This window comes from Triturus cristatus, chromosome 1_2 (genome assembly GCF_964204655.1).
Source record: "Triturus cristatus chromosome 1_2, aTriCri1.1, whole genome shotgun sequence".
Taxonomy (NCBI): Eukaryota; Metazoa; Chordata; class Amphibia; order Caudata; family Salamandridae; genus Triturus; species Triturus cristatus.
The window spans coordinates 37877931-37902668 of NC_140580.1; the positions used below are offsets into that span (position 1 = coordinate 37877931).

At 43.6% G+C, this 24738-nt stretch overlaps 1 protein-coding gene across 3 annotated transcripts in view; it reads left to right on the forward strand.

The window, feature by feature from the left end:
- The window catches only part of LOC146866700 (importin-9-like), a 372779-nt gene that overhangs the window by 259430 nt on the left and 88611 nt on the right, over positions 1-24738 (forward strand). For all 3 annotated transcript variants that reach the window (XM_085600471.1, XM_085600450.1, XM_085600461.1), the window contains exons 7-9: positions 5778-5897; positions 18261-18361; positions 20209-20267. In XM_085600471.1, coding sequence (XP_085456597.1) covers positions 5778-5897; positions 18261-18361; positions 20209-20267 — 280 coding nt within the window. The remainder of the gene's footprint in view (positions 1-5777; positions 5898-18260; positions 18362-20208; positions 20268-24738) is intronic.

The window sequence follows — 24738 nt, forward strand, 5'->3', positions numbered from 1 at the left end:
GTAAAGGATAAAATATCCTGTCTGGTCCATGGGACATGTACATACCCACCTCCTGGAATCTCTCTCATGGGGTAAGCTGTCACTGCCTTCTCTTTTTCTTTCAGAGGGAATGTCGAGTAAGTTCTATCTGCCCCATCCTCTCGCTTTCGGTACCATCTGTCTTTCCATCTTTCTACATCTCCCCATTTCTTCAGCAAAGCAATCATTTCCTTAATCTGTCCTGTTCGGCCTGCATTGTTCAGATTTTCAATGTCCTTGTCTGTAAAATCCACTCGGTAAGGCTTTTGTAAAGCTTTTACCCTGTCCATGTCAATCCCCAATTCACTGGCTATTACTTTCAACCTGTCATGTATGTTCTTTGCTCTCCATGTGATACTTTTACACAGGAAGGATCTCCCCTTCCGGATAATTTTTCAGCGTTTCTGTAGGGATTGTTCCTACAATCATCTCCTCCATTTCCATACGTAGCCTAGCTACATCAATTCCCTGGGATTCTTTTTCTTTCCTCTGCAAAGTCTTCAGCCAATCATTCAAATCTTCAGCAGTTATTCCCACAGATTTTTCTGCACCCCCTGGTTCTGTCATTCTTTGTGGCTCGAAGATTGATCCTCTGTTCCCTTCTACACATCCAGAATTCAAACTTGAGTTAGTCTGCACACTCAATTCTCCTCCACATATGGTATGTCTCCACTGATTTTCTCCTGTTCTCCACTGGGTTTCTCCTGCTCTCATTTCTACCTGCTCCAGAGGAACAATCAATCTATTGCCCACATATGGTACCGTCAAACCACTTTCGCCCGTCTTCTGCTTGTCAAAAATCGGCATAACCGGGCCTATTGTCACAGGCACTGTAACTGCCTCAAGATTTTTAGTCAGCTCTCTGATTTTCTCTGTCAGTTCAAAGGTAGTTCTTGCTAGTTCTCTGGTTTTTTCATCCTCAAGTTCATTCTCTCTCTCTCTCTCTCTCTCTCTCTCTCTCTCTCTCTCTCTCTCTCTCTCTCTCTCTCTCTCTCTCTCTCTCTCTCTCTCTCTCTCTCTCTCTCTCTCTCTCTCTCTCTCTCTCTCTCTCTCTCTCTCTCTCTCTCTCTCTCTCTCTCTCTCTCTCTCTCTCTCTCTCTCTCTCTCTCTCTCTTCTCTCTCTTCTTTCTCTCTCTCTTTTCTCTTCTCTTTCTCTCTCTTTCTCTCTCTCTCTCTCTCTCTCTCGCTCTCTCTCTCTCTCTCTCGCTCTCTCGCTCTCTCTCTCTCTCTCGCTCTCTCTTTCTCTCTCGCTCTCTCTCTCTCTCTCTCTCTCTCTCTTTCTCTTTCCGCCAGAGAACAACTGCTTTTCAACCCAGGGGGGTACCCTCTGTCTTAATAATCCGCAGGTGTCTCTCATCGGGGTCACTGCTGTTCCTACCTCTGGTTCTCGTCTATACGGGGGTGGTCTTTTATAGAGCATGTCCTCTAAGACATCATCATCAGACTCATTTGCCCCATATCTCCTGGGTTCTATATTATGTTCTTTCTCTGTACACTTTCTCCCCTCTGACTCCTCTGCTGTTCTTACAGGATATAATCCCTCGGTCATACTGGCATCACGCCACCTTCTCATTCGGTCATGATGGGTTTCGCGATCATACTTTTGCCCAAACATGTACCTGTAACTACCCCCACCCCTCTGTTTTTCTCGTTCATGCATTTCATCTTCCCATTCAGACAATGCCTCAAACTGCGTCGGCCTAGGCCGAGGCTCTAGACTCATCATCCGTTCCCGTAAGTTTCTCAATATGGCCAGATTAAATGAGCCATGTTCCGGGAAAGCTAAAACTCCATCTTCCTTGGTATACTTCACCCAGTTATCTAACCAAATACAGGTATGATACCCATACTTCGCAACCATCAAGGATGCCGGGGTTCTTATCGGGGGCAATAACTGTCCTTCCCTAGTCACAATATCCTTATCCTTGTCAAACCAGGTCTTAACCTTACTAAACAAGGATCTCTTTTTCTTTTCCTCAGCGTGGTAATACAGTTTCTTATTTTCCACAAGCTGTTTGCTCTTTCTACAACTGTACGATCTTCTGTCCAATTGCAGCGCGACTCACACCAACGCACCAATCCTGGAGCGTCTGCGTCACTGACTCAGTCCACGAATCCCAGCGCGACTCACATCAACGCACCAATCACAGTGCTTCCACTGTTCTAACCCACTGTCCAATCACAGCGCGGTCTCCCTGACGTCAGCAGTCGCTGCAGCAGCTTCTGCTCCTGTCCCCCTGTCTCTCTCGTCTACACCTCCTTTACAAGACTTTGTTTCAACTTCTACGAGTCTGTTAGTTACAACATACAAACATCTCCATTGTCTGCTTCGCTAGCCACAGAACAGCAAAAGACCTTTCCCACGAGAATTCTGCCTTTCCCGAGAGCAGCGCTTACCTCTGCCCTACTACAGAATCGTTACTTCCGTTGATAAAGTAGCACATCCCTCTACTCTACCCTTCTAACAAGCACCAATTAACTGTTTTTCTCCGGAATGCTCCTAAGAGTTTCACAATTAACCTGAATGCCTTCCCATTCACGCACTTTCACACCAGAAAATGTAGTACATCCACACAGAATTCTGTCTTTCCCGAGAACAGCGAACAGTCTGTCCTACTACAGAATTATATCACACGTTAACAAAGCAGCGCTTACCTCTGCCCTGTCCTTCTAACAAGCTCAGAGAATACCTATTACCTTTCTAGTGATAAGCTTTAACGGAATGCCATACGGATCCCTGAGACCTAAGACCAGAACTTCACAGATAACCTTCGCTATCATATACACTTCTCTCACACAGAATATACGTTTCTAATGGCAACACTCGGCGATGCTACCTCATCGAACCCAGACAATGCGACGCGCAACTTCAATTGTCACACGTTTTCCCCTGTCTGCATACAGGGCCAACAATCCCGCCTTTTTCCGAGAGCAGCACTCCCTCTGCCCTACTACGGAACTGTCACTGACTCCCTACGTCCCAGAAGCCGTTCACAATACATAAAACTCAACACGACTTCAACATACAGTGTTAGTACAAATATCAATCAATATTCAACAAGCCTATATACACGCAATTTCGCCAGATCAAGACAATAGTTAACCATCATTCTGCTACCAAGAAACTGGTGCAGATCGGAGCTTCCGAATCCCCTCTACTTCCACGGACGGAGTGATCTCACAGTCACACACGCACACACACATCACACGCTGGTGGGGCCCATTACACCAACATTCATCCTACCACTCTTATCTGTGCCATGTATAAGGGGAAACACTTTCGGATACCTAACCAATCTGCATGTACTTTGAGGTCAATGCGACCAACTAGTTGCTTATAAATCTAGCGAAAACATTTCACACAATATGCAAATAAATTCAATAATCATGACAAGAAAATAACCACCCGACACAGAGATTCAAACAGAAATGTTTGTTTATCTAAAATTGTAGGAAAAGCCAATTAAATGCATTTCTCTCATATTTACCTATTCTGTCTGAATGTCAGATCCTAAGTCAGAACTGGTCCTCAGTAGAAGAAACAGAGTGTCTTGCCGTCATGTAGAGTCTCCGTCCTCTCCGTCAGCATAGGGACCTCGGATCATCAGTTCGGGAAGAAGTGGCGCTAGACCTCTCTCGTCTACTAATATTTATACTAAATTTACATTCTGTAAAGTTACATTTTACTATTCAGAACGGATGAAATGGCGGAAATAATGTCCTCTCGGTACATTTGCGATACAGTGCGAGATTTTCTCACACTTAGATTGTCCCAAATAATGAATAGAAAAATTGAATGTCCATGACTAATTCGATACTTCTACGGATGTCTTTTTTTTAAGATAATTTGTATCCCAGTGGTGGGATCATCAGTTCATAAGTTCAGCATTCGTATTCGATACAAATTTCATGTTCAGGGGCTCTTGGTATCCGTCCTGGATTTGTCGTCATGATCATGGCTTTTCAGTTTTGTCGAGTGGGCAAGGTCACAGACAGCGCGAAGCTTCCTTGCAAAAATTTCCATCAACTCGAATGCAGGCTGCGGGTGGTAGCCATTTTCTGGTAGGCCACAATGGCCAACTTAAATGAAATAAGACATAAAACAGAATTACTGCACGGAAATGATTAATCAGTGTTATTCCCCTGCTAATACCCTTATGTGTATGTATTTATCTAGCCATTTGCGACATCAGATGCCATTAATGCATATTAATTATAAGCGCAAACACAATAACCTTACACAAGCAACATCGATTTCTGTCAGGTTGCTCACCAACTTAGTTCACTTATTATTGTAGCCATGCAATAGCATTCCCACGTGTAATTCTCTTGTTAATAAGGTTGGTTAGGCAAGACTTTAACATCTCTTTAGTAATTAATGATTAATCAGTAGTACTTTTAATTATAACATGCGGAAATGAAACAGGTATTCGGTTTTAAAGAAAAACCCTGCTCTATCACCTACACTAACCGCTTTTATCCACATAAAGGTGTTACAAGGGTAACACTGTGTATCGCCAAGTGGGCTGTGCGCTTCCAGCATCTTCTGAAGCCCTGCGCATTTTTGGGGGAAATAGCTGGACACCACAGCCCACACCATTTTGTAGAGAAAGGAGTAGAAGTGGGTCTGACCTACACAGCATTCTAGTACCACTGCAATACCAGTGATATGGTATTTAGCATGAAGCAACCCCGCCATGATAGAAGCTGCTCAGAACCTGATGGCCGCTTTGGCAGTGCACACTACTAAACAGCCCTTTAAGAGGTATGAGCTGCATGCCTGCCATGGGAGCGAGGTCAGAATGGGCCACAAACTAACTAGGCCAGGGCTAATGACGGGGTTCTGAACTGCCCTAGCTGATCGGTCTCATGGTAGTTACTCAAGAAGCCACTTGCCTACAGCGTGACAGGAAACGTGACAGCTACGGTTTCTAAAATCCTCACTTGTTCGCTATTTAGTAAATGAATGTTAGCAGTGACGATGCATCGTCTTTAATCAATATTGTCTTAGAGGGTAACATTGCGTTTTGTGGAATGCAGCAGCCAAACTATATTAGACTTGGGAGTCTAAAAATAAAATGACCAGTATGTGGTATTTTTTCCTCTGGACATGTAATCCTTACAAAATGTTGAATAGAATTTTTTGAAGCTACGTTTAGCACAAGTAATTGTGTATGAAACAAGATAGTCAGTAACCAATGACTAACAACTCCAACAAGCATTTGCAATGCAATAGGTCTCGCATTTACAAGAGTTTAAGCTATTGGCATTGTAAATGACAATGCCTTTTATTTATGTTTTAAAAACTAAAACAAAAATAAGTCGTAATTTACAATGTCAATAGCTCAAACTCGCGTATATGCGAGACCTATTGCATTGCAAATGCTTGTTCTTTTGTGGAGCAAGACAGTAGGGCATGTCCAGGCATATGACTGAGTAAATCTCTATTTGTGCCTGGACCTAGTGATCCCAACCCAAACTGTCCTAAAACAGCTGCCCATGTTGCTGGTTAAGGTTCTCCTAGTCAAAAAAGCTGAATAAATAATTGCATTGTATTACCAGATCACTCATATTTGTGTGCAACTACCCATTTGGAAATTTACTGCTTAGCACATCAGATATTTTTTTCTTTTCTGTTAATGTTTGTATGTTGCAGGTGGTTAAAAAGTTTATTCTGTTTTACCTGCACTGTTAGTTGTAAGATATTAGTTTTATATGGAATGTGCCTTTAATAGTCCGTTTCTGTCGCTCCTAATCAGGGTGCAGCCAAGGCTCTCATCTTCCCTGTGGTGCAGCAGTTCACTGAAGCCTTTGTCCAGTGCCTCCGGATGCCTGACGGGCCCACTGCAGATAGTGGACTTAAAATGGAGGTTCTAAAGGTAACAGAGCATAGTCTTGGAAGGTTCAAGCATCTTTTCCATGCAGCATTTTTGTTTTTGTATGTTCTGTCGGGTGCCTCATGATGATCCTGCAACTTTCAGAACATTAACTCCAATTACATGTAGAAAAAACATCATAGCGCACAACATTGACTGCAAGCAAAACCTTGAAAAAATGTGCTCAAACAACCCTTCCCAGATTGAACACATGCTTTGTTTTTTGTTGTACCCTTTAATAACTAACAACTATACATAATATGCACCACAACAGTAACATAACACTACTCAAGAAATACTGCTTATCTGGCTTCTGTGCAGCAAAGACGGGAAGTGCTGTATTTTGAGGATGGTTATACTACTGACTGACTTTATTGATTAGCCATGATACTTATGTCCTTTTCTCTAAGAACCCATGGATGATGTAGTTCTTTATTGTGTTACCATGGTGATGGGCTTCAGTTTTAATAAACGAAAAAAGAAAATACATAATCCTGACATAGACTCAATAGCTCAAGTAAGCAATTCAGTTAAAAAGAACAAAGCATATTATATCTAAGCTAACTCCATAAAAAAAAGACGAAACATGTTAACTGCCCCAAATAAATAAATGTAAAATAAATAACGAATTGTAACTGGTCAAAAAAGTTGAACAATTTTAACATAATCAATGGTAGCAACGTGTGACATGTTATCATTCGGAAACAGCATGAAAAATGATTGTTAATTAGGGATCTTTTTTGAGGGCTTTGTTCATTTTTTGATTTGCATGCTCATGCAGCTGAATAGGGCTTGGAATTTGGCTTTGATGACCAAAGCTACTTTGGTAATTTTTACGAAGTCACAATTTTAACTGTTGAGGTAGCCACAAGTTTTGGTCCTAAGAGGGCTGCAGAAAGTGAGTCACGCTAATTGCCCCGGGAGTCTTTCCATATGACTACGAGGTTCTCTGAGGCCACATGTGTTTGCAATGTTTTTATTGCATCTCTAGTTAACATTGCTTTTCCAAGAATCCACTTAAAGCTCTATCCCTCTTCCTTGTTACACTCCTTATGTTAATGAGGGTGAGTTATGTGTAGGCGGCTGCACTAGCACCTTCAATTTAGCAGCCCTTGGGACTGAAACTCAATATCTGACCTCTCATCCAGACATCCAGTTTCTCTATTTCCTTTAAGGCAGAGTCAGCGCTGGATGCTGCTCTTAATCCTGCTGATTTTCTTTGCCTTACATTTTGCAATTGTTTTTGATGCTAAGAGATTCTGTTTCTACAGTCCTAGTCTGGTTATATATTTAAATTGCTATAGTGTCTGCTGGGTGCTCTGCTGATGATGCATAATACTATACCTCTGAGCCATAGATATGTCTTCTATTTATAACTATCCCTACAGAACCTGTTTTGTTCTGTACCCTCTGATCAAAGTAATTGATCTTTCTGGCTTTAGATTCAAAACGGATTAGAGCTTTGCTGAATTGTTGCTGTTAGAGTGGTGATTGTACATCAGGCTAATCTTCTCATGACACCTTGAGTAGGTTTTATCCTTTTTTAAAAATGTTTTGCCTTGAGGGGGGAATGCCGTCAATGTTTTGATTTCCCTTGGTGCCTGGGGTCAGTAGTGGTAGGTTTGGCTCATTTTTACCAGAGATAGTAGTTTTTCTTATGAGCTTTGTATTTTTTCCCTGTTAAATTGCTCCTTAAAAATTCAAAAGGTAGATCAGTTGCTTGAGCGAATGCAACTGGAGACCTGCTTGTTCACACTGGTGTTCTAGATGGGATGACTCCCATGCTTATGTTGTGGATTGTATTCGCCTCATTGAATTTAGAAAAACCTCAGAGCACCGCTGCTCACAATGCTTTTCATGCTGTGAGAAACTGTTTTTATAAGTGCTCATACATTTTGCATACAGCCTTTTCATATAACTTTAGTGTCTTATGTTTTATGATGACTAAGTCTGAATCCCTCAGTAAAGTATTAATCCGATAGTACAAGTATAAATGGGATATGTGGTTCATGACTGAATGTCTTGTGTGGTCGTTTTGCTCAAACTTTCAGGCACTACTATTGAGACTAGTGTTTTTTTTAAAAACAATCTGACCGCAATAATGCTTTGTTATATCAAAACTTTCGCCCTTGAAACGTCATCTTCCTTTTTCTCAATTTACGAGAATCAGGCGTATCACCTCAGATTTAGAGCTAGGCTTGCAGACCATTCAAGACTTTAAAAAGAAGTTTTTGAGTCGAGGTTATCCTCAACAGGTAATAGATCAGAGTATTTTGCTACGATGGGATTTGCTTCAATCAGAACCTAACTTTAAAGGAATCTTTTCCAATCCTCCTTTATTCGCATACAAGAGGTCACGTAATTTTAAAGAAATTTTAAGCAAACCCGTAGTCAGTGTTCAAGTCCCCCACAAAGGGATGTCTAAATGTATGAACTGTTCGCACTGTAACAATGTAATCACAGGTAGATGCTTGTCACACCCTCGTTCAGGTAAAAAGATTTTTCTAAATTTTAATGCCAACTGCAACAGTCATCATGTTATCTACGTGATAAAATGTCTGTGTGATTTACATTATGTGGGTAAGACGGAGAGGGTCCTCCGTACCCGCGTTACAGAACATAAAAGCAGAATTAGGACCAAGACTATCAGTTCCCCATTAGCGCAACATTGGCTAGCTGAAAACCACACGATTGCTCAGTTAAGATTTTGTGTTCTTGAATCGGTTGAGACTCGTCCTGACAGACATGTCCAGAGTTTTATCCCAATGTGAGTCTCACTGGATTTGGTTTATGGAAACGATTTTCCTGAAAGGATTGAATGACAAATTTGAACTGTCTTGTTTTTTATGATATTGCTCTTCTGTGCTTGTTGATTTCTGCTTTTTTCATGAAATTAATGTCGAATTAATTGTTGCAATTCTATTCATTATTTCGTTCTTTGGAATATTAGATAGGTGTTTTATGTATTAGATTAGGTCCACCATTATTGATTTCTTTGATACTTTTGTTTTTACTCACTGTGTATTTTGGCATCTATTTGGCTATTCATTTGACCTTTTGTTACTTTCGTGTTAATTTGGTTTTATATGTAACTTGATTCCATATGTGATTGATTTGTGATGTATAACCATTTATTATGTTTCACTTACCATATCACAGTATATAATTGTACCCGTTATTATTGCGCATATTTATTATGTTGAATCGTTCATTTTTGTTCAGGCAAGCTTCTGCTTTTCTTTTCTTTTTTGCTAAATTGGGATCCTCACCCTAATTTTCATTCTCACATTTTTTATTTTAATTTTCACATTTCACCTCCACCTTAATTTTAATTTTTATGTTGATCTCACCGAGTTGGTTTCATACTTCAGTCAATCAAAACGAGCTTTATTCGATTTTAAACATTAAAATCATAAAAGCAGGCATATAAAAAAACATTTCATTTTATATCTAAAATTCATTAAAACAGAGTAAATACAAGTTTCTAAAAATTCTTAAAAATTCATTTAAACAATTGATAGTTTCTATTGCGTCCAGAGAGCTAAGTTTATATTACTATGCATAGTGTATCTCATCTCACAACCGAGTCCTTCTGATATGTTTTACATCTGACAATCAAGTTTCATACTTATTTCAGTCCCATTTCTATTGCCATCTAAAACCGTTCCGTATTTAGACGTAGATGACACGCGGGCTTACTTGATGTAGCCGGCATCCTCCTTGTGGTTGCGGTTGTTCGCGTCTCCACTGTTTTTGGTGAGTCACCATTTGTATTATATGCCTGCACTTTATTGTGCTTCAAGATTATTCGTGTATCCCCATTCATACGAATTCCGTATATTACAGGTGTTTGTCATGCCTTTATGAATGTGCTTTAAACAACACATTCGATTTTGTCATTGGGAAGCATCGTAGCATGGATACACTTCACTCTCTCTCTCATCAATTCACTGTTAAGCCCACTCGTTCTCAGTTTTTGTTTTTTCTGCAGCCAATTCAGGTTTTCTTGTCGGTTTTGCTTTTCGCTTCGAGTTCATTAACTCGAGCGTTAGAGGTATGCTGTGTACACTTCTGATCTTGATTCACTTAAACTCACTTTTAAGATTCACGGTCACTTTTGTCCCATGCTTTTCACGTATTTCACGATTTTCACATTTAGTGCCCGCATTTTGTTAAGTCTTTTTCTTTCTGTTTTCATTCGGTTTCCAGTTATAGCACTAGTAGGCAAGATGCTGGTTTTGTTTCTTGGCACTGCATGTCGTGGATACTCTTAGCTTGCTTTTTTGTTTCTCTTTTTCTGCCTTCTATTGAGCTCTGTTTTTAAAGATGATTACAGTGTTTCTTGCCACCTTAACCTTTCACTAAAATAAGATTATTGATATATTCCAGATTCCCCTGACGAAGGGCTCATTTCATAGCCCGAAATGCATTGGGATATGTGAAGCATTTTGTTTGTCATGCTGACTATAAGCTGATTCGTTTGCCTATTTGAACTACATTTCCATCTGAGACTATCAAGCATAAAGCAGATCACAATCAACTTCATGTTTTGAAGATTTCATTTGAAAACTCTGACTCATTGACAATTGTTTTGTTTACCGCTTTTCACAACGATAATATTGTGCATAATAAATGGTTTTGACAACTTTGTGTACACTAGACAGTGGCTTGTTAGTAGTGCACTGGGCATTCCTGGATACTTATCTAGGTGTATTCCATTTCATTTTGAATCAGGTGGCCCGCAGAGCCCCTCACCTGGTGCACACATGATTTTCTTTCAAAGTTTGTGGATTAGTTTCATATGTTTAAACTAGAATCATTGAGTGCATTCTAGCTGCAATTTACTTACTGTTTGTGTGGTCCTTTGGCATCTGTTTACCTACCTCTGCACTGGGACTCTGTTGCTGAGCAGGCCATTTCAAAGCTTTGGTTCTTGATGTTGTTATACAGGTGTCCGTCCCCTTTGGAATCCATTGTATCCAGAAGGAGATACGTTTGTTGTACGGAAATTGCTTTGGTATATATGAGGTAATTACTTTGAAAAACATTTTAGTTCTAGGAAATTGGAAGGTCTCAGGTCCCATAGTTTTAAACTTCCATATGGGGTCCTTCAGGGCTCATCCCTGAGCCCAACTCTCTTTAATATATATGTGGTTCCCCTGGCTAGACTGGTCAAATATCATGGCTTTGCCATGGTGTCATATGCAGACGACACCCAGATCATAGTTTCCATCTCAAACAACACTGGGGTCACTGCTCACAACTTTCATGCTCGCATGTGACAGATGAGCAGCTGGATGTCTGAGGACTGCCCCAAGTTGAACTCTAATAAGACCAAGGTTCTCCTTTTTGGCAGTGATCCATCCATCTGTCCTCGTATTGGTGGCTCTTGGAGCTGCCCCCCCCCCCCGCCACTAAGGCAAAGAATCTGCGAGTCATTTCTGACACCACGCTGTCCTTCTCCCATCATGTTAAACCGATCACTTCATCCACCTGCTATACATTGAAGATTCTGAGGAAGATATATCCATACCCACCGTCAGAACTACAGAAAATGGTGGTTTCTACATTAGTCTTGTCAAGGCTTGACTACTGTAACTGGCTTCTGATCGGTATAAATAAAGCACTTCTTGTGAAATTGCAGCTTTTGCACAACTCTGCTGCCTGTTTGCTCTTTGGTATCCCAAAATATTCCTCGGCCATGTTGGCCCTCAAAGCTCTACATTGGCTTCCAGTGAAAAAGCGGATTAACTTTACGGCCCTCTGCATCGCCTTTAAGGCACTGCATAATCAGGGGCCTGCTTATTTGATTGACCACTTCTGCTGGTATACCCCGATCAGAAATTTGTGATCCTCCTCACACTTGCTAGTGGAGCTTGGGTGGTAAAAGCTTCTTAAACATCTCAACCACATTTTGGAATCGTCTGCCTTACAAACTTTTTTTATTTTTTATTCTTTTTATTGAGAATAGGTACAAATGTCATCAGGTTTACAAATCGGTGGGACCAATGATCACTTCACATTACAATGTAGCATCTATACATCGGTACATGCTGCTTTATACAATGTGGCACAGGTTTCATGCAGTTGAAATCAACATACAGTTCATGATTAGTCACTGTTATCCATTGATAGATCGTTGGTCGGTACTGCACAGATATTACCTCCAAAGACATTCCACTTTCCCAACACCCTTTCCCACTTCTTGGGGCATCCTCTTAGTAGGTATACTGCTCTCTCTGCCACCATCGCCATGTCCATGTCTTTACTCCAATCTCCAAGCTCCCCATTGTTTCGCAATATATCTTTTAGCTATGGTTATACCTAGTGTCGCTCATATTTGCCCTGCATTAAGATCTGTGGCTTCCCAGATATGCAGTTAACACCTCCTGGGTTCCGTAGGAACTGAGGCGCCACTGACATTCGATATAGTGGACATCACTGTCTCCCAGTAAAGTACAATTTCAAGACAGTCCCACAATGTGTGGTCGAATGTACCTGATGCCCCACACTGTCGTAAGCAGAGCAGATAATCTGACCTTCCCATTTTATATAACGTCACCCTGGTGTAGTAGATTCGGTGTAGCAATTTGAGTTGAACTAAGCGTAATTTCGACGAGATTGCCACCTCTCTCGGGGATGCTAGTGCCTTCTGCCAGTCTGCTTCATCCATGTCACCCACTTCTACCTGCCATCTCTCCCTTAGGGATTGTGTGGGGTCAGGGTGATTATTGACAATCTTTCGATATGTGAGGGATGTGGCTTTTTCATGCATGTGCTCAGTCGGCAGTCTGTCCTCCAAGGGGGAAGCCTCCGGGAGGACCGTGTCCGGTGGAATAGCTGCCTCTAATGTGTGTCGAATCTGGTCGTAGCGGAACAGTTCAGTAGGTGCCATTTCGTGTTGGTCTTGTGTGAATTGAATTACCTTCCCTTTGGCCCAAAGATCGTCTACGCGCTATATTCCTATGTCATTCCACCGTGCAAATGTTTTACTATTTCGCAGTGTACCCAGCATGGCCCTTTCCCACAGGGGTGTGGCTTGTGTGATCTTTTTGTTCCAACCGAGCTTTCTGTGTACCGTGTGCCAGAGATGAACTGTATGTTTTGTTGACCCTATCAAGGCCCTCCGTCGGTTGGTGTTATCTAATGCTCGGTTGATTCCCTCAATCCCTAGCGTGAATCTGTCTAGATGGTAGGCCGGATCGGTGTGCGGTGCGTGTATCCACTGGTTTATTACGGTCAGCTGGGTCGCCCAGTAGTACATTTGTATGTTGGGTAATGTTATGCTCCCGTCATACCACGAACTAAATAATTTGGACATTGCTATTCGGGCCGGTTTCCCATTCCACAAAAGCTTAGACACCTTCGATTCGATGTCCCGGAAATAATCTGCAGGAACCAAGTAAGGGGTGTTCTGTAGGGCATACAGGAAGCGGGGCAGTGCCATTATTTTGAAGAGTGCTGCCCGTCCTAACCGTGCCAGCGGCAGGACCTGCCAGTGTTTGGTGTCTCTGCGCAGTCTTTTTAGGGGTTCTAGAAGATTTAACGTAATGAAATCCTCAGTCGGGTGTGATAGGGATCCCCAAATATTTAAAGCTGCTCTTTGCTATTTCCACCGCACAGCCTGTGGGGAATCGGGCCATGCAATCCATACAGTATGGATTTACTCCAATTAATGGTATAACCTGATCGCTCTCCATAGGCCTTGCTGATATTTATGATACCATGTAGGGAATGGTAGGGGGACGCCAGATATAGGAGGATATCATCAGCATATATGGATATGTGATCCTCTCAACTCTCCGTCTGCAAATAATCTGGTCTTGTCGGATCCACGCCGCGAGCGGCTCTAAAATCAGGGCGAGGAGCAGCGGCGACAGCGGGCACCCATGTCTTGTACCTCGCCCTAACGGGAATTCCTTGGAGATGTGTCCATTCGCCACTACGTGCGCAAGAGGGTTCGTATAGAGTAGCTTTATCCACGAGCAGAGCACAGGTCCGCAACCAAACTGCAAATAGGAATGGCCAGTCTACTGTATCGAATGCCATACGGGCATCGAGGGACAATATCACAGCTTCTTCCTGTATCGTGTGTTTACGGCCTAGTACACTCTGGAGTCGCATCAAATTCAGGGCTGTTCTCTTGCCAGGCATAAGTCCCGACTGGTCAGGATGAATTAAAGTCGCGAGGTGGGGTGTGAGTCTATTTGCTAAAACTTTGGCCAAAATCTTGTCTTCTACGTTGATCAGGGAGATGAGCCTGTAGGAAGCACAGTCCTGGGCTGGTTTCCCGGGTTTGTGTATGGCCACAATCGTTACAGTTCTCTGATCTTTAGGCAGTGCACCCCTGTCCAAGCTAGTGTTGTACATATCCAATAAGTAGGGTGTGAGATTAGTGGTGCCCTTCTTAAATAGTTCAATTGGAAAGCCATCTAGCCCCCGGGCCTTTCCTGACTGCACACTCCCTATTCCTAAAGTTAATTCCTCGATAGTGAGCTCTGACTCCAATATTTTGGAGTCATTTTCCGCCAGCGTAGGGAGACAGATGTCTTTAAGGAACAGATCTGCCTCTTCCTGGTCCATCTAAACTGCTGGGGAGTAAACCTCAGAGTAGTGGCACACTAGTGTATCCACTATAACCTGGGGGTCCGTCACCACCACTCCCGCCGCGGTTTGGAGTTCCGCTATCCAGCGGCTCGCGCGTTCTCATCTGTCTAGCCACGCCAGTAGCCGGCCGGCTTTATCCCCTACCTCCTATATGGTATGGCGCGTGGCTGTCAGTCGGGTTTTAGCGCCTTCCCACAAATACTCCTTGTATTCCTTTTTTTAAGCTGGAGCAGGTGTGAATGTCGGAGCAGTCGTGAGTGTTTGCAACTCGTGTTCGAGAGTGGAGACTATGTGTGCCTTCTCCTTCTTGTGGTCCGCAATTAAGGAAATAGCTTGCCCCCGTAGGACCGCTTTGTATGCCTCCCAGAGAGTAAGGAGCGATGGGACCGAATACACATTTTTGTCGAAATAGTGTTTCGTGGCTGTGAGCAAGCCTTTACAAATTTTAGGATTTTTTTTAGATAGCCCGGGTAAATCGGGAAAACACAGCAGTGTGTGGAAGTGTTCCTCGTGAATTGGGCTGAGATGGGGGGAGTGATCTGTAATCCCTTGCGGTAAGTGTGTTATATCCACAAAACGTCCTACTTTATCAGCTTAGGACAAGACATGATCTATTCTAGAACGGCTATTATGGGTGCCGGAATGATATGGAAATTGGCGTGCGTGTGGGATGTGAGACTGCCAGATGTCCACCAGGCCTATTGTCTCAAGGAAGTCAGTGAGATTGGAATGGGAACGGTGTTGTGGGCGTGGGGGCGAGCGGTCAAGATAATCATTAAGGGTCGCGTTAAAGTCTCCTCCCAGTATTAGCTCTCCCTCAGGGAGACGAAGCAGAAAGGCGTCCAGTGCCGGGAGCGCCACTGAGTAGAGTGCGGGAGGGATATAGACTGTAACCCTGTATACCCATCAGTCGTGGGCCTTACAGGTGGTGCCTACAAGGTGGGTTTCCTGCAGAAGTACTGCCGCGGGCTCTCTACGTTTAAGGAATTGGAGCACTAAGCCTCTTTTTACCATATCTTCGAGGCAATTCACGGTCCAGGATATGAATGGCAGGCTCTGGACTCGTGGTCTGGGGAATAATCGGGTTAGGGTGCGCGGTTACATGGGACATTAGAACTGTTGCATTCAAAGCATTGAGCAGAGCTGCAAGTACCGAAACGGGTCAAAACGGTGCTCGCTGTTTTCCGATCCCTCTGGCTTGTTTGTCGCTCACTGCTACAAATGAGTGGACAGATTAGTGGGAAAGTCTGCGGAGGTCCGGAGCTTCACTAGGCGGCGGGCATTTCGATCGGCTGCCGGCCACGGTCCTCCCCCACCTTACAAACTTAAACTCGTCAGACTTGATGCGTTTTAAGAAGGGCTTGATGATCTGCTTACTTATTGCATAATTTCTGAATTTTCAGGCTCTAGCCTTTAATTTAATCTCCGGGATGGCCTGATGTTTGTTGACAAGCGCCGAAACGCCCCAGGGTATTAGCCGTGCGATACAAATAAATAAAAAAAGCACCAGTCCCTGCAGTTGAACAGGGAAAACGTCTTAGCTAGTGAAGTTCCTTTCAAGGTTTCTTTGTGTCCAGGAGCAACAGCTTTGCCTTCTATATTATGAAGTTACCTCTGTGGATATTGGATACCTTGCAGGGATGAGGAAGAGTGGCGACTCCATCATATCACTTTTGCTGTACGGTTGAGCCTTTCTTCATAACCATTTCCATGTTTACATTTACGTTACAGGAGTTGGTGAATTTGTTCCATTTTCTGTTAGGTGCATGAAGCTCCTTTCTGCATTTCCAAGCACTATGTGCAAATATTACTATAACAAATGGTAGTAGTTCCAGGTTATAAGAACTCGCCTCTTAACACTCTGCCCTTTCATGCTTACCAGTGTTTCCTCTTCTTCGGGCATGTGTGGATACATGACCTTGTATATCTGTGGTAAGAGCGTTTATTTTAAGCCGGCTCTTGGATGTTGCTTGCACTCCTCTGGCTCCTGAGCCTCTTGTGCACTGGCAGTGCTTAGAAATTGGTGCTGCTGTGGTTATGCCTTCCCTTTTTATGATCTCAGTGCTTGGAGTGTTGCTGACTCGCTTTAATTTTTTCATGGCTGATGTGACAGTTTCATGTCCATCATGTTCTGATGGTTCTTGTTGTGGTTGATGTTTATTGACCATCCTTCCCTTCTTTTTGGTTGTCGTTTTGTGAAAGAGTAGGGCTGTATTCTAAGTTCCCCATGGAGAGTTCAGGTTCTTCAGAGAATGTGGCAATTGTAAAGCTGATTTCACCAGAGGCCTGGAGTTTGTACCCTCAAAATGACAGGTTTCTTTGGGCAACTCAGTTCCAAAAAATTTCCACCTACTAAATTGCATCATCCTTTGTGAGGCAGCATAACACACATTGTATCAATTCATAACACAGTGGATCAATTATCCTTACTAATATTCCTGTAGGTTTAGACTGTGGTACCACACAGTACTGGATTAGTATTATCGCTACATTTTATGATGGACCCTTGGGTCACCCGACCCCTAATGCAGCCAGCCTCCTGTCCTTGTCCTGTGACCCCATTACACTTGCCCTAACAAGTAAATTGGGTAGAAATTATTGATGGGGAAGAGGTGGTATTTGCCCCTGATGTTTTGTTTAAAACAGGACCCGAACTAATCCTTCACAGGTTCTTCATTGTGTGTAGGATCGGTGCATTTGGGGTTTTGGCCTCTATCCAAAATAGTGCAAGGGAAGGAGATGAGGAGGATTGGGTTTAAACTTGAGCTTGCCAGCCAGCAAGTCTGGGGTTAATAAAGTGTAATGTACTGTGAGAGTGTTGGTAATTTTTTAAATAAAGCAGTGAAAATAAATGTGGAATGACAGGGGTGGCTTTCAGAGTCTTCAAAAGCCTCCACATAGATTTTGCAGTGAGTACATTGTTCCTATGGCTACCTGACAGGTGGGGTTCATCCCTGAACATGCAAAGAGCATGAGCGTGGTAGAAGTAGAGAAAAACGGGTGCACAAATAACAGGCGATTTGAATGACAACATCTGGGCCTGGAAACCACATCCATCCAAATAACCTGGGTGTAAACAAATGCAAAGAATGACTTTATGTAGAGAAGGAGGGGCTAAAGACTAGCAAGGATGATAAACCACAGTGGGTGAAATGCAGCAGAAGTGCAGAGTGGAGAAGAGGAGGTTGATCTATGTAAGTATCAGATCAGAAACCTTGCACATTTTGTAAACCCTAACTGGATTAGGTCTGCAAAGCACACCTTTTGAATAGGCCATGTGAGGAAACCTCTTTAAATAGGTTGGTGTTGGTCATAGCAGCTTCGATCTTCTATGGTTTTTGCTTGAAGCCTTCCACACAGTGAGGGAGTGAGCCTAATAATGTGAAGTTCTTGTCATAGTATTTCTTGTACTCCTAGCGATATGTCTTTCTCACTACTCACCTTCTCACACATGTATAATTTCATCTTGGTGGAGAATAAAGAAATTGCAGTAGTGAGTTCTGACTGTTAGAAAAGTCAGTTTTATTCTCCGTTTTTGTAGTGCTGGGCATATGCTCTTGTTCTGTCTCCTTGTGAATTGGTAATTCCTTTTTTTTTAAAGAAGGGAGGCTGAGGTGAGACTTGTACTGTGTGTGGCCAAGTGAACAAGCTCCTCAAACGTCTTCCTGAGAGAGAATTCAGCAATGGTGTGTTGGTATCTGAAGGAGCATTTGGTTGTGATAGTGTTATCCACGCTTTACTTGTCCTTCTGTCTTGCAGGCTGTGACTGCTCTGGTGAAGAACTTCCCGAAGCATATGGTGTCTTCCATGCAGCAGATATTGCCGATTGTATGGAATACCCTGACAGAAAGTGCTGCCTTATACCCTTTAAAAAATAAAAAATAAAATAATAACTTCTCGTCTTTCTCCCATTTGATTCCTGATCTTTTTCTTTTCTCCCTTGAGTCCTGTTCTCTGTATGTTTAGTGCTTTGTCAAGCCCTGTCCTGGTCAGTTGAGACCTCTGCCAGAGGTATCTCTGTACCACATTGTCTATTCTGATTCTGTCGGTGAGTTACATCTGTGTAGGCACCAGTGTTTCGAGTTCACCTTTAAGAAACAGGGTGGGTGGGGAGAACATAGGGACCTATTTAGTAAGAGGGTGACTTTGACGAACTAAATGATGAAAGCTTAACATATTGCTCAATTAGTCGCCATTTATTGATGACTGTGGTCTCTGAGTCTTCTTGGACGAGTTGGAGAAGATAACTAGTATGTAGTAATTAAATGGAGTTCTTGGTACTTAATTAATATTTAGAGGGATGTATTTTGAATGTAATGTGATTAAAGCAGACTGCTCTGACACAAGTGTCTCAAGGACCACCAGGAGTGCTTAAAATGTTGATACTAACATTTCTTTATACTGTTCTAAGTACCTCGTAGAAAGGTCGTCTCATTTAGGGCGATCCAAAGGCAGTGGCTAACCTAGGCTCATCATTGTAGGACGACGCAGCTGACCCCGTAAGATTCTGAAAAGATTCTGAAAGATTAATTTCATTATGGACACTTTTTGGCAGTTGTGACAGGCCGAATCTGGTATTTCATTAGAGAATACCTGCTTTAGAAACCTATCTACATTCTTACATGAAGTAATTTTAGATTTCGTTTTAAGCATTAAATACCTACCTATCATCAGAGATCCATTCATGCCAACAGCAAAAGTTTCTCCGCTGCTTAGGTATAAAGTAGCTCGATTATACAATCTCAGCAAAACATAGGAGATTAAAAAATGTATCCTGCAATACTTATATTGATTCTCTATGATCATAAATGGTGCTAACCAAACAATCCATAGGTTAATGAATTATTTTCGCTATTTTATTGATCAGCAGGTGACTGAGGTCCTTTTAGGAAGGTCTAAGTCTGAATAAATCAGAGAGAAGTCTGCAACCATCCTTAGAAATGTCCTGGTTGCCAAAGTTTGTAGACCGCCTATAGCCTCTCTCTCGTCAGTCCAGCATTTTACCCTGATCTCTGCCTGGGCCCATCCACTCTGTTACCCACCCCTTATATACACACTGGCCCCATATATGTTCTCACATTTCCATCCCCTCTCAGACCTGCCTCCTTTATTGAACACCAGTAATTGAGCCTATTTTGCTAGAAGTTTGAGCTTTCTATGAGTCCCCTTCTATTATAAAATGACCCCTTCTGTTCAGCTTTAGATTCGTTCTTCATTTTGATTCATGTGAATTTGCTTCTCGTATAAGATGGTGCTTCTTGGGATTTTCTTATTTGACCAATCGATACTTCCAGGTAATTCCCTTCTGGCATGTGATTGGGCTTCTCTAAATCTCTCTTATGGTGTAAAAGAATGCCTCTTGGCTGGTCTCGCCTAAAAGCCGGTGCTCCTTAGGAGGTATACTATTAAAGAAGGCCCTGCCCTTTAAGAATAAACCTTGTGTTCTATAAAGTACACAGTTTATGTTAAGTTCTCATTTACCAAACAGAGCCTTGGTTCTTAAGAGCTAATATAAAACCATGAGACTAAAACCATCATTAAAACTGATATTTCTAGTATAATTCATATGTGCAGAATCTACACAAAGTAGCACTACCAGGTTTATGCTGCAGACACATTGTTTCAGCCCAACTACTGACCTCGCACAATTTCCACAATTGTACTGGATAAGAATTAAATTAAGACTGTTTTCTTTAACGGCTCGCACTTATGTGAGAACGGAAGTAAACTACACGGAAGAGGTGGAAGATCCTGTTGATTCTGATGGTGAGTCTTACTTATATTTATCTTTGCAATGTCTTTGCTTATGCCCAGCCCTGCACTTGAAGGTCCTAGTATACTGTATAAGTTAGTGCTCGTTTTTATGATATGTTTGTGTTCTTGCTTCTTTTCCCTCTTGGTGGTGTTTCTCTCCACAGCTTGGTAGTGTTTTAGAAAATGTTTGTTTACATTTAAAACTGAGTGTATAGACTTATAAATAGACTGTTTCATGTATATTTTAATATTACTTTGGGTTCTCCTAAAGTGCGTTCTCATCCTAAGGTGCTCTCTCCGGGTGTAGTGTGGTCGAGCAGCCTTCGGCTTATCAGAGAGCAGTGTTAAACATCTGCAGTACACAACACAGTCAATAAATGGTACACACGACTTAAGGAGATCCATGCCAATTTATAAAAATAAAATAAATCTTTATATACATTTAGGCAACCGAATCAATACGATCAGGTAAGTATGTTTCGAGATAGATATATTTGCAGGTTTCAAAAGTTGACACGTTGTGCAATTTTCAGAGGCGGCAATGTTATCCCATTGAGGAAAAACAAATACTGCATACAAGTTCTTCATAGTGACTTAAGAGACCAATCTCCTGGACTTAAAGTGAAATGGAGCAAGGTCCAAGGCAGCACCAGCAGGCCACCTCCACTGGCACGAAGGTACAGAGGTGCAATACCAGTCAGGTGCCCCGTTGAAGTCCATAGGTATCAATCCGGTCACAAAGAGGCTGCAGGTTTAGGTTTAGATTGGGGGGGGGGGGGCTCAGTCCTGCTGAACTAACGGGGGGCTCAGGTCTCACAATGCTCAGGGATGTGGGGACACCTTTGGTTCTCTGCTCTTTGGGCCTTATGCAGAGGTGTTATGAGACAATGGGGTTTCTGTCACTGGCGACAGTTGCAGTAGAGGAGGGATCCTGCTTTAAGAGGCTGCAGGTGGCATTGGGAAATCCGCAGCTGGTAAACCGAAGGTGTGCTTGGCATCTGGGAACCCCACTGGTACCATTGGCCCACTTCAGCTCGGGCTAAGGGGCCAATGGTGCTTTCCAGTGATGGGTGTCTGGCGTTCTGGAATCCTTGCAGCTCTACTGGGGTGCCTGCAGGATGCAGGGGAGCAGCTCCGCTACTCCACAGGAGTTCCTAGGTCTTAGTTGAAGGCTGGAAGTCTTCCCAGGCTTTTGGAGGCACTGGCAGCTGCAGGATGAGTCATCTTTGGTGCAATTGTCGAGGACAGCAGGCTGGCCGGCAGGGTTGGCACCAAGTCAGTTGCTGGTCTTCTGGTTTTGCTTTTGCAATTCTTCATCGTCCGTCTTCTTTCAGGTCAACAGGATCTAATTTCCTGGTGCCAGAGGCTCCCCTAAATACTAAATTTAGTGGCATTAGGGGAGTGTAGGGTAGTAGCCAATGGGCTACTTTCCCCTGGGGTCACTACGCCCCCTATATGACCACTTCTTGTGGGAAGTGGGCATAACACTGTCCCAGTGCTCCTAATTATGCCATCACAAAGATGGCAGACTCTGAAATTTCGTGTCCTAATCAGGCGGCCCACCTAAGGGATGGAACTAGCCTGAGGGTGAACACACCTCTCTGACTACTAATTTTCCTGCCTGTCCAGGTGCCAAATAGGCCTTGGTCAGAGGGGGTGGCATCCTTCTGAGGGAAACCAGATTCACATACCAAAGGAGGCTGGGTCTTTTAAGCCCCCTGCCTCGGAACGCACATTTACAGGTCATCCTGCTGGAAGGGGGTGTTAAACACCCTCTGCCAGAGCATGTTTTGTTCCTGACATCCTGAAAGTGCTGGCCCTCACCCCCGGGGGTCAGAAACTCGTGTGTGGTGGCAGACTGGTCACCACCAGTCAGCCAGCACACTAGTAGTTTGTAGGTTTTCAGGGGTTGCTGCTTTACTGCCCTTTGGGTGCCTGTATTAATAAATCCATCACTGGAATCCGTGTGGGTTCATTAATACAAGATGTTTGATACTAAACATCTTTGATTTCAGTGAAGCCATTATGTAGCTGGGGGAACTCTTTTTCTCCAGTGTCCAGCACATGTGCTTAAAATGGCTTACCTGGTCGCTTGTACTGCCAATAATTGAAATGGCCAGCACAGGGGCATATCTGCTCATGCATATATGTCCTCACATGAAGTATAGTGCACCCTGCCTTATTGCTGTTAGGCCTTCTGTAGGGGTGACTTGCATATACTGTATACAGTGCCTGTAGACATGGCACACAAGACTTTTGTCTTCAACAATCGAAGAGTACCAGCAGCTCACAAAGAATACAACATGTCTTATAGTAGAAATGAGCAAACTGCTAACCCAGGCAGCTAGGAACGATTCCAATAAATGCAATCTATTGCAATACCCATTCTCCCCCCACCCACAATAACCCTCCCCCACCCTATCCCAACAAAACCACTAACCTAAGTGCCGCTTTATGGCAAACTCACCCCACCGATGTATCAGCGTCCGGTGTGCGCCATGCCGAAGAACCCCAACAAGGGGCCTGTATGGGGGGGGGGGGAAGGAGGGAGGGGGGGGGGAACAAGGAGTAGAGTAAGAGGAAGAAAAGACAAGAGGGTACGAGGGAGGGGGAGAATATGAAACCCAGCCAGGGAGAGGGGAGTATTAGGAAGGCACCCAGGCAGGATACGGGCCAACATGAGTTCATTAGCTCCTACCCGTCTGCCCCACTCTCTCGCTCGCCAGATTGCGATACTGCGGGATCCAATTCCTCCATGGCCTTGAATTGTTCTACTAGATGTGCCCAGTCCAGCGAAAGCGGTCGTTTCCTCTGACCCCTATATTCTTCTTGGTATAAGGCCTCCCGTTCCGCCACCGCCCACCTGCCCACCTCCTCACGCCAGGCGACTACTCGCGGCGCTTGGGTAGACTTCCAGCGTTTTGTTATCATACGTTTTGCCAATATCAGAGCCAACCCTACAAATATGCGTATCAACTTTGCTTTTTATTGGGAGGGGGAATAGCCCTAATAGACAGGCCTCGATGGTGTCCCATGGGGTACGCCCCGTCAACTCCGCCAGCTCTCGAACAACCGCCGACCGAAACCCCCGCAGCCGTGGACAGCGCCATATCATATGAATGAAATCAGCGTCAGGTGTCTGACATCGCGGACACGCCGCGGAGTACATCTTACGTATTGTCGCTGATGCAATGTATGGACGATAAACAACTGGATCGCTTTTAAGCGGCAATTCCATGAGACTCTTCGGGGATGCTCTATCATTTGTGTCCATTCCCTATCATCCAAATTCCGCCCCAAGGTCAATTACCATTGCTGCCTGAGATGTAGCAATGAACCATACAGATGCCATCTCAAGCCATGATAATGCCATCGCACCAGGTATCGGCCGTGCCCCATAATGTGTAAGGACCTCAACAGTTGGAAAGTTGGGGGTTCTACCCGATCCGTGTACCAGTGGGTGCGGATGTAATGCACTATGGTCGCATGCGTGAGGAATAACGTGTCAGGCACCGAATTAGCATGTGTGAACTCGTCGTGCTGCATCAGCTGGCCCTCGAGAAAGAAATCCCCAATTGTCTCTACCCCCTCCCGAGTCCATCCCTGCAGTTGATGCAGTGCTAATACACCACTCCTAGTCGGCAACCCACACAAGGGAACATTCGGGGCGTACGGTGATGGTAATTTAGCCATCCGTTTTGCCTGTGTCCAGTACTTCAACGCAACTTGCAACAAGTAAGGATGATCACGCAACTTCTGTGTACCTGGACATAATTGTGATTGAAGAAGCCCTCGTTTTAACAATTCCGGGGTGTACCCAATTTCGAATAAGTTCTTACCCGCCAACCAATATGCCAGCCACTGTAATTGTCCCGCTACGCAGTAGGACTTAAAATCCGGCGCCCCCATGCCTCCTACAGTGGTGGGCAGTTGTAATTTAGCCAGCGCCAATCGATGCCTGCCCGTCCCCCATACCAAGGACAATAATAACGTATTTAGCAATTTAAAAATCCAGGCTGGCAGGACCACTGGTAGATTCACAAAGTAATAAAGGAAGCGGGGCAACATGACCATTTTCGACACTGCCACTCGGCCCGCCACGTCAATGGCAATGAAGTCCAAAAGGCTATCTGGAAGCGCAACGAGTTAATGGCACGAACTACGTTACCATCGATGGTATCCGCATCTGATCTATAAATTTGAATCCCCGGGTATTTAAAGGTAATAGGCTCAACTCTAAAATGCAAGTCACCAAATTGGAGTGTAGAGGTTGCCACAGTATTATAAAAGGCGAAGGCTACCGATTTTGTAGCGTTAAGGCCCAGACCCGATATGTCCCCAAATTTAGAAAAGGTAGCAGCTATTAAGTGTTTATCCACCCCCAAGTCACGAAAATATAATAGCATTTCATCCGCGTATAAAGATACGGAATGAACCTCCCCACGGAGCGGAATGCCATATGGGACCATAGTCTGTCGCAGAT